A 10914-nucleotide genomic window follows, 5' to 3' on the forward strand; every position below is an offset into this window, starting at 1 on the left:
TTAAAGACGTATGCACTTAAACGGCGTGCTGAAAACAGAGCTGTTTTTGACCAGGTAAAATTAGTGTTTTCTTACAATACTAATGAGAATTTTTAATTAAAGCATATTACAAACTTTTAATTTAGACCCTAAAGAATCATATTAGCTTGTACAAAAATGGCATTATATGACCCCTTTAACAAAACAGAGCACATTGGAGATAAGACAATCGTTCATATTTTCTCAACAGAACAAGTCTTATAAATAGACTTCTTTGAAGCAATGAACACAACTGGTCTATTCTGAATGAGCTCATTTAAGAAACGTATAACTTAGTAAGGCTTATCTCTGTATGTGACTGACGTTCGACCGCTCTGTCAAAATGTTGTCTGATCACTGCCGTTCACTTTCAAATGAAATGGTGTCTCTAAATAAAACCCCATAATCGAACTAATAATAGCCTTTTTTCCTTAATTTTATTAGCTTATTATGTTCCTCAAATCAAGCCTCAAAAGTGCACACGTCTCCTTAAATAAAAGAGGGAAATATATCTCTGAGTTTTATAAGTGAAATCTTCTGAAGACACCAAGACAAGCAACATGTATATAGTCGAGAAAAAATTGTGTGACCAATCCCAAATTTCACACAGTTCTGCACAGACTCGTTTGTTCTCCGGGTGGCATGTGTTTCAGGAAACATTATTTTTCGTCTCACATAGGATCCCTCCTGTGTGCAACGATCACAACCATGCTCCTCTCTTTGTTTTATAAATGATCATGCAGGAGCATCACAAATAAAGCAGTCCAGGGACAAATGAAATGTCCTCTCATCTACAGTGAAACCTTGTTCTAGAGTGGAAACCTCCTCAGGAAAGTCTTGGAGATATTGATTAGGATTGTGTGGTTTGCAGTTTTCACAAAAGACCCCTATAACAAATGAATCCCTTTCAAAGGGACGTTTCCTAAAATTAGCCAAAAGATGCTTTGGAGAACTTCTGAATAACTGCAGTTCCTATTCACAAATGTTTTATGCAATATTCCAATATTGTGCATAATGTATATTCACAACTTTGAATGGAAACATAGCTAATGTGTGACGGATGACGTTTTTGATGATTATGGCTTACAGCTATGAAAACCTTTTCACAATATTCAAATTTTGAATTTGGGGTTTTCATAAGCTGTAAGCCATAATCATCAAAATTATAACTAAGATAAAGGCTTGAAATATCTCACTTTGCATGTAATTAGTCTAATATATTAGTTTCACCTTTTAAGTTGAATTACTGAAATAAATGATTTATAGTGCACAATATTATACATTTTCGAGTTTCACCTGTAGATGGGAATGGGGGTACAAACGCTGTCCTGGGGGGTGTCTCAGTGAGGCAAGCTTGTGACCGTCAGAAATATATCATGATGAAGGATTGCATCACCAGCCTTATACCGTAGGTGCCAAGGTGTGGTTTAAAAACCCAGTGGAGAGCCGCATGAAGCTGGCACCCCAGTGGAAGGGACCTTACGAAAACTGGGGCTGACATATCAGATAGAGAGAAAGTGCATTATAATAGGTTGTGGCCTAATACACTGCCTGTTACTTCAGGCAATCTGTCAAAAACATACATACAGCACTTTTAAACCTGACGTCTTTAGGGGAAGTCAGGGACATGTGGGTTGATCATCTGCCACTCCTCTACAACCCAGGGCCAGATATCACAGAGGACCAATGCCTGGTACCTTTCAGAGGTCTCTCTTTATTTTTAGGTATTTTTAGCATTTTTATTTATTATTTCTTTATTAAAAATTTACATTCAATGTCAAATTCAACTTTTACAATCAGTGGGAGTAATTTTATTGTCTAGAGGAGCTAATTATTGTATTGTTATTCATTATTGCTGTCCACCTTACTAACTTGAATTACATAAATCTGTCACTTCAACAAATCCAAAAAAAAAAAAAATTGAAACTAAAAATGCTCAAATTTTTCTTCTTCTTCTTCAAAAAAGATTTTGTAATGTCTTAACATGTACCTGAATGGATAAAGAAGCAAACTGACTTCAAATGGGACTATAGGAACCAGCTCATTTGCTGCTTATAGAGCTATAAGGCCAAAACATTTTTTTGTAACATGACCACAAGAGGTCGGCAAAGACACCAAATGTGAGGTTTACTGAGATGCTTTAAAAGGTTATGCATGCTATTTATTTGTAATAATGTGTAGAATGTTCTGGTTCTGGCTAAAATTATTGATAAAAATCAAGGAATTTAGAGGTAAATAAAATAAAAATATATCTAAAAACATAGCATTACAAAGTAGAAAAAATACAATCAAAATGAAATTATATAAGCTTACAGGACGAAAAAAAAAAAAAAAACTATAATTTTAGGGCTTCAGGTAATTTTGACTAGCGAGGAAAGGATGAGGTTTTTGTTCTCAATCATCTTCTAAGTGTGAAAATGAGCTGCTTATAAAGCAACATCAATACCAGCAGATGCATATATAAATCCATTAAAAATAAATGAAGATGTATCAATAGCAAAAAAAAGATGTAATAAGAAATAGATCATCTATGTTCCTGGTGTGGGAATTTGAGCTGGATCCTCAGAATTCAGATTCAGAATATGATCAAGATTGCATAGGTGTATGTGTTCTGGGAATTTTGGCTGTTAACAGTGTAACATTTAAAGCCACTTGAATGAATTGACTTGAAAAAAGATTCGTTCATTTTGATGAACGAGGTCAAACAAGAGAGTCAGAAAAATGATCTGAACTTCCCATCACTACTGATGTGGGAATTTGAGCTGGATCCTGTTCAGCTCTTCTGGATCTGATGTCGTAAACCAGCACAACAATAGCAACCACAGCAGCCACGCCCACCAGCGAAGTGACGACCAATCGGATCACGGCTTCAGCAGCATCACAACCGTGGACTGAGTCTGAGGAGTAAAAGCATGAAACTGAGATCAGCTCAGTGAACGAATGCTAATATCAGGAATATCAGCGCTGCCGTACCTGAACATGTGTGACAGAGTTGAGTGATGTCCAGATGTTGAGTCTGCTCAGTGAATGAACCGTTCAGCACACATCTGTAGGTTTTTTTATCCTGATAGTCCACATCCAGAGGTAGAGAGAGGCTGATGCTGAGATCAGACACACCGATGCTGGACAATAAACCGTTTCCTTTGTACCAGGAGAGAGTCACATGACTCACGTTCACAGCTGAGCACAGCAATGAACATCTGGACACTGATGATGATGAAGTTTGAGGACAGTAACTGAAGATGACAGGAACAGGTAGAGGGGCTGGAAAACATGAGAGAATAAAGATAACATGATGATAAATGAAGATGATCTGATTACCCAGCTAACAGGAACATTCTCATAACTTTGGCTAACGTTCTGGCAATGTTCTCTCAAAGTTATGAACAAATGTTCTTACTGTAACGTTAATATAGAGATTGTTCAATGTTATCTGGTCTTCAATAATGTTCTCAAAAGGTTAGCACAAAAATGTTATTTATCTATTATATGTTTTTTAAATGTCCTCATAATGTTGGGAGAAAACATTTTTAGAACATTCCTGGGAACATCCTTTAAACATTAAAATGACAACTAACTTCATATGAATAAGGTTGTGTGCGCTGTTTTAAAAGAACATCATTGGAACGTGGAAAAGTTCTGTTACCTTTAGTTAGTTATCCAGTAGTTATTGTTACTAACTTTCCACTTAAATTTATGTAAAGTTTGTGTTCTTAGAAAAATTCTTAGAATTAAACACTTTTGACAATACGTGATTATTACATGAACATTGTTTGAAGTATTTGATTAATGTTCTCATCGTGTTGGCAGAAAACATTCTTTGAACAAATTTCTTCGAATGTCCTTTAAAATATAAAGGATCACTAACTTTCTGGCATAAAATGGCTGACAAGTAGCCTGGGTGCCAGCCCGAACCCCGCCCACAAAATTTTTTGGTCGGGAAGTTCGGTCTGGACTCGATCCGTTGAGGAGTATTTATGCTCGGCTCCCAGAAGGCCGAGCCAATCAAATTGCCAGGGCGGGCTTTAATCGATGATGGACAGATGATCTGCGGTTACGTAATCACCCACGTCACCAAAGAGCGCTTGATTTGAATTAGTTTACAACAAAGATGACTGCCGCTGGAGAATTGAGATTTCACAAGTTCACACTTACAAATAAGTCAGATAGAATAAATGCGTATATGACGTGCTGTCCGAGGAGAGGGCTGTGGGCTCGGTAGCCATACTCCCCCCCGTATTCCTGTTTGTGTAAGAACAAGCCAAGACAAGAGTGAGGATTCGGGGTGGTGGAGGGATGCTGAAAAACTGTCAAGGAGTGTTAGGTAAGTTGACAGAGTGAATATGCTTCCTCATGCTGATAGATAGGGTAACATTATGGTATTGTTTGATGACAAGTTGATATTGGATTGATTATTTGTACGTGCTCCTCCCGAACTTTGCTTATGAAACATCATGTGTAGATTCCGCCATCGCGTCTGTTATAGAAGATATCCACAGCGCATTCATTTTAAAAGAGGAACAGAGAGCCGCGACATTTTGTTGGTTGAAAATATGAATGAAGAACATGCGTCATTTACTCCGTTGCTCTGATTGGTTGTAGGTCTATCCAATTGAGTGCAGAGTTTTTTTTTTTTTTCTGGTTCGGTTGAGACACGCCCCATAATCAAAGCCCTATGGAGCAGTATCAGACTCACATTCTGACTAGAATATGAGTATGACGAAGTCAGGCTAGCTGACAAGCATTTTACAAAGCAAAATCCCATGAGTTTCATGACAAACGCTCAGTGTTCATGTGTCCACACTACAGATTGTTAAATTACACTGAAGCAGTGTTGGAGTTAATTGAATTATTGAGTATTAGTGATGAAACACTGAAACAAAGAGGCACAAACATTTGATGTCACCATTGTGGTGATCAGTGTTTCCTGTATTTAGGCTCTTGACACTTGATTGTTCTGCTAGTTTTTTCTCCAGCTGCTTGAACAGTGTGTTCAGAAAACTAAAGGCAGAATAACATCACACGATGTTGGCTGTAAGTTAATGTCATTTGTGAAGTGGTTTGATCCACTGATCAGAAGTGTGTTTTGTTATTAATGTGTTTAAATATTGTGCTTCTGACCACGTAACAACCAGATATTCTGAAATATTATATCAGCATATTGTGAGCAGGACATTATTAACTACTGTGTTGTTTAGACACTCACAGACATCAACATATGAAACACAACAACGATTACATTCTTCATGTTGCAGTGCATGATGGATACTAGCATATAAAACTCATTCATGACTCCCAGCATGCATTGTGACGAATAAATTATGCAGCTGAATTATTTTACTATTTATATTTGAATATGTTTTGTCACCATTGTTGAGGTTTGTATGGAGTGTCTCAACTTTTTTACAAGTGGTTGTAGCATTTTTGGAAAATCTCACAGAGACCCCTTCAGTTTTACAAGTAACCTTCGTATCACAATGGCCATATTTATTACTTTTTAAAAAAATATTCTTTAATGCTTCAACTTCATGACTATTTAAATAAGTTAACTGCTTATTAAAGCAGGCATGCTGATCTGACTTTTTAATCAATATCTTTATCAATGCACAAATATTCTGTGAAAACACTACTTCAATTGCTAAAGAGAAAAAAGTTAACCAAAGTCAAGCGTCAACTTAAGTAAACACTGATTTTCAAATAAAACTTATTTTCAACCAAACATCAACTAAAGATTTAGGAACATCATAGTGACATTTAATTTGTTTTCCTCTAACATAAAAAAAACCCTGGACATTTTGATGTTTAATGTTTGGAAAACGTTCTTAGAACAATTAATTGTTAGCTGGGTAGAAAAGGAAAGACGACAAAACTGTTCTGACCAAGACTGGTCACAAAAAGAGCATAAACCTGAACTGCATATAATCTGAAACTTGGAAATTACATTTAAAACAACATTTAAGTAATAATATACTTCTTTAGGTTCACTTTTAAGCTGTAATAAAATAGGTAAAACCAATGTTAAACTCACCATAGACGCTGAGCATGAAAAACTTCATAGTGTGGTTGTTCTGTAGTTGATAAAATCCAGCGTGTTCAGTTCTGGTGTTTGTGATGGTCAGAGATCCAGTTTCATGATCCACCTTCAGTCTGTCTCTGAATCTCCCATCAAGAACATCATCATATACAGAGATGCGGTCTCCTGATTTATTGATTTCAGCTATTAAATAGTTTCCAAACTTCCAGAGAATATTCCTCATTTCTCTATCAGCCTGTAAAGTGACAGAATTCCCCTCCATCACTGACACTGACTTCATCTCATCTTTATCACCAAAGACACCTGAAGAACGAACAGAAACAGGGTTTGTCACAGACTATGACTTTCAATACCTTTTATGAATTTTACCTTTACCTTATGAATACTAATTTCACCAAAGTAAACCATTTGAAATTATAATAGAACAGAATAATATACCAAAGTAATCACAACATACGAAATATGGTGTGTGGATTAATATTTGGGGTTATTAAAATATGAAACCGATAAAACTGATAATTAACTGACCATGGACAGTGAGAAGGAAAGACTTCTTCATATGTTTGGTCTGTAGTTCATAACGTCCAGCATGTTCAGGTGTGGTGTCTGTGATGGTCAGACATCCAGTTTGATGATCCACCTTCATTCTGCCTCTGAATCTCGCATCAAAACCATCATTTAGGGTCACACTGCTGTCCGTTACACTGATTTCAGCTATTAAAGTGTTTTCAGGTCCAAACCTCCAGCGAATCAGATCATTATTCCTCATTTCTCTGTCAGTGTGTAAAGTGACAAACTCTCCCTGCATCACTGACACTGAATTCATCTCATCTGTAACACCAAACACACCTAAAGAGAACAAACATAAAAAAGAGTAAGACTTTTAAATCATTTTATGTTTTACTGAAGTAAAAGTTTATCTTTGTGGAGATTCACTGAACTGAAGTTCTTTAGAGCTCCACACAAAATCACACACATTCTGTTTCTTGCTTATTTCTTGAATGCTGCTGGTATTTGAGCTTCTGTGTTGTTATATAAAGGAAATGTAGAAGAAAACAACATTAAATCTGAAGCAGAAAGAACTGAAGTCATAAAAACACTTCAAACTTACCAAACAGACGCCACAAGCACAAACAGAACCGAACCATGTGAAACATTTTCTGTAACAGTTTCAGTTCACAAATATTAAAAGAAAAACAGGTTTATTAATACAATACAATGACAGCTGCTGTGTAAAAACAACCATACGTCTTTAACCGAGTTGATGTGTGAGAGTTTTTTCCCCCATTTCACAATGTTTGAAGGTTACCATATTAAGCTCCAGTAGCCCACAACTTCCTATATAGATTGATGGCGCAATCTTCAACTTTTGTCAGTGAGAACTTCATGGTCACTTTATTTGAGAAGTTAAACATCCCTTAGCCTGTTAGCTGGCCTTAAATGTATTGTGAAGTTATTTAAAATGTATGTATGAAATGTCTTTAAGGCCATACGACATGCCATGTCATGTGCTTTTATTTAGACCAGATTTTAAAATGCTGTTTATTGTCATCTTCTAAGCATCATTCAGTCTATTGTCTCTATTGTTTTATGGTGTAAACTGCCTCATTCAGTTTCAGTCTTCCCTGCACACGTTCACACCTCTCCGGCCTGGATATCCTCTCATTATTATTATTTTGTCTTTATTATATTTACTGACAGCTATCTATTCATACTGTTTTAACCCAGCATTTTTTTGGTCAAACTTCACCTTCTGTAACTTTGTATCAAATGCCCTTCTTAAAAAGAAGAATAACATTCCAATGATCTTGTTCCTGGTAACAGGTGCATAAGAGCTAGCTAACATGTTAGCTTACCACAGCATCAAAACATGACAATTTATGAGATTAAAACCATGTTTTTGCTCCAAACTCACTTTATTGGTCAGTCGAGTGTTTGAAATAACTTCCTTCTGTGATCTGAAGTGTACGGTGGCCGAGAGAGCTCAACGCGCTGCAACTGAAGAAAACACATGCAAAATAGAAAAACAGCCGCAAGAAAATCTTCATCAGTTTCACAACACGTGTGCTCCAAATACTCACAACACCACCAAATACAGAAATGCGCTGCAAATAGCACAGAACACAACGGAAATGTTTCCAGGGGACCCCAATAAGTGACGAACCTGGCTGGGACGTGTTTACATTCAAACATACCTGAAAATGGCTTAAAGGGGTGATAGAATGCAAAACCAAGTTTACCTTGGCATAGTTGAATAACAGCAGCTCGGTGGGTAAAAATGGCCATACACAGAATCTCAAAATCCTATGTCACCTCCTTAATATGAAAATCTCAAAACCTTAAACTTGCAGCTGTAAAACGGTTGGATCTCAAATCAGCTCAGATGTGACGTAACACTTGGGGGATTTCCTTATTTGGATCTGGTCTGTACCTTTGTTACGCCCCTAAATTTGCATACACATAGCCCACTTTCTGGGCCCAGGAATATCAATGGTGGTCGTGCAGTCAGACACAGTTTAGCCAGCGCGCTAAGTTTACTGCTCCTGGAATTACAAATAAGAAAGTTTGGATGTTTTTTAAAGGATCTTCAAAATGAGTCATGGTCGTTACTGCAGTGTTCCTGACTGTACAGGGAATGTTGGCACTTTTCATTGTCTTCTCAAGGAAAAAAACATTCAACGGGCATGGTTGATGTTTTTATACAGCAAGATCCCTGTGAGCTTCAACATGAAATTGTCAATTTCACCCCAGGCTGTTTCAAAAACCTTGGACAGTTTCAAGAAGGCTTTTCTTCTCGCGGCTACTTCTGAAAAGAGGGGCTGTTTCGACCATGTTGACATCACTACCGCAAGCTGTAGCCTACGTAATCTAATAATGTCTGGGGCATGCGTGCACAGTTTCCACAAAAAATGTTTTCTTTCAAAGAAATTTTAAAAAAATCTCATGTTTTCGGTGGTGACGCGTTCATGTAACATGTAAGGGTGGTGCTGCCATAAAGCACCTAAAAGCTGTCACAAAGAACCGGCAAAAGTTATGATTATGAATGTCAAATATAGCAAGGAGACATTTTAATTGTTTATTAATAAACAAGTGTTTTCTGTATCAGTGTCAGCTGCAAAGATGAAGTGACGATGCTGACTCGCGATCTTCGCAGTGGTGAACGTGCCAGAGAGAAATGCACATTTCATACGGATTACATAAGCAGAGAGCAGTCTGTTTTCTTTCGTTTTGAATTGTTCTGTTTAAAAGAACACATTTCAAGCTTTCTGTAGATATATTTCTCAGGTCTATGAGGCAAGTTGGCTACCTTATATGCTGAGTTTCGGTTCATGAGACGAGCTCCCCCTGCTGAAAAAAACAATAGAAACCATTACGTAATTGCTAATGGTTTTAATGGTTATAAAGAGAACTGTATTGGTTTTAATGGAAACTGTAATGGTCCTGGTGGGTCTCTATTAGTAATTTACTTTCTTCTATTGGTGGCATGTTTTTTTCTATTGGATACCATTAAGGACCAATAGAACACCTTTGGCAACTTATAGGTTACATGTTGGTATCTACTGGACACCAGTATGAACCATTAAGTCTCCAATAAATTGAGTGTTTTCTTTGGTTTGATGATAATGATTTAATGTACACATACATTATTACACACACATAATTAATACTGTAGGCTAGATGCATTTTGATACAATTATTACAACATCAAAATAGATTAAACTAATTTTTCAGTTTTATAATGTGACGGTATTAAGCTTATCCTTATGTGATATGTATAGAAATTATACTGTTAAATATATGCATTGTTTATTAGAATTCACACAAGATGTTCATTTATATGGGTCATGGGCCAACATAACTTTCTGTTTGGTCTCCTTTTCCACTTTGCCTTGTAACCGCATGGGAGACATTGATGTAACTGTTTTAAAAAGTGGGTGGGACAGATGTGTGTTTGTGTGCTCACGTAATAACATTATGATATCCAGAAACCAATTTCAATAGCACATTAAGTTTAATTGATCGACATAGAACTCATGTTTACTATGATAGTTTCATCTTTACATCTACTACTTCTGCATGATTTCAAAAACAACACATTCCAGTGCCAGATCGCCTCTTATTTAACTCTGCTTGTCAACTAGAGATGCTTCATTTGTCTCTGATACATTTATAAAACTGGTGGGGGCAATAATCTCAACCCAGGCAAAAAGTTGTGGTGACATGTCTCACCTGCAAATTACACCTATTATGGGAGAGGTAAGTTTTTATTTTGACATTCTGATAATCTTATTTAATCTTTATTGTAATTGTCACTTTTATCTACATATTTTCACCTCAATTTGTGCGTATAATGTTATTTTACTTACCTGTGTGATTATTTTTTGTAATTTTACCATTTTTTTGCGTTAGCCAATATTTTTTGTCTCAACGTGGATATGAGAGTGTGATCAGTGTATCATATTTATTTTATAGAGGACTTCAAGGGCAATTCATTCAAAGGGGCTGCTTGTTTGTTGTATCAGGTATGTTTTCTGTTTTATACTATATTCTTGTTTAAATAGATTTTTCTTCACTCAATTTAAGATTCAGTCTCCTCTGTCCTTTTGCCTTGTAAGTGCATGATAAAGAACATTAAGGGCAATTCACTCAAAGAGTCTGCTTTTTTGTGTGGTGTATCAGGAGCGAACGAAGGCCTGCTGCTCCATTTCTGATTGTCCACGCAACTCCAAATCTACACAACGCAGAGGTTATTAGTGTCTTCTAACTGGTGTCACTAACCCCAGCTACATCTGCTTGGCTGCACATCAGTCAGGCTTGGCCCACCGGTTACACTTACACTTACACTATTAGATAAACTCTCT

The 10914-nt window shown here is 36.6% G+C and overlaps 1 protein-coding gene across 1 annotated transcript; it reads right to left on the minus strand.

Annotated features, from left to right (window-relative positions):
- Nucleotides 1–1712: 1712 nt before the first annotated feature.
- Nucleotides 1713–7322, minus strand: LOC311081350 (uncharacterized protein). The gene is made up of 5 exons (XM_084111890.1): nucleotides 7164–7322; nucleotides 6581–6901; nucleotides 6047–6355; nucleotides 2992–3282; nucleotides 1713–2915 (listed from the first exon to the last, which is right to left on the minus strand). Exons 1-5 carry the CDS (start codon nucleotides 7207–7209, stop codon nucleotides 2719–2721), a joined length of 1164 nt encoding a protein of 387 aa, XP_083968016.1. The 5' UTR covers nucleotides 7210–7322; the 3' UTR covers nucleotides 1713–2718.
- Nucleotides 7323–10914: the final 3592 nt, after the last annotated feature.

This window comes from Abramis brama (assembly GCF_963993115.1).
Source record: "Abramis brama genome assembly, chromosome: 4".
NCBI lineage: Eukaryota > Metazoa > Chordata > Actinopteri > Cypriniformes > Leuciscidae > Abramis > Abramis brama.

What these genes read in the sequence shown, in the direction of transcription:
- LOC311081350 (XM_084111890.1), bottom strand. Translation starts at nt 7,209, where the DNA reads ATGTTTCACATGGTTCGGTTCTGTTTGTGCTTGTGGCGTCTGTTTG. An exon ending in GTGCTTGTGGCGTCTGTTTG is followed by an intron (nt 6,902 to 7,163) that starts GTAAGTTTGAAG and finishes TGTTCTCTTTAG; the next exon opens with GTGTGTTTGGTGTTACAGAT. An exon ending in ACTCTGTCACACATGTTCAG is followed by an intron (nt 2,916 to 2,991) that starts GTACGGCAGCGC and finishes TTTACTCCTCAG; the next exon opens with ACTCAGTCCACGGTTGTGAT.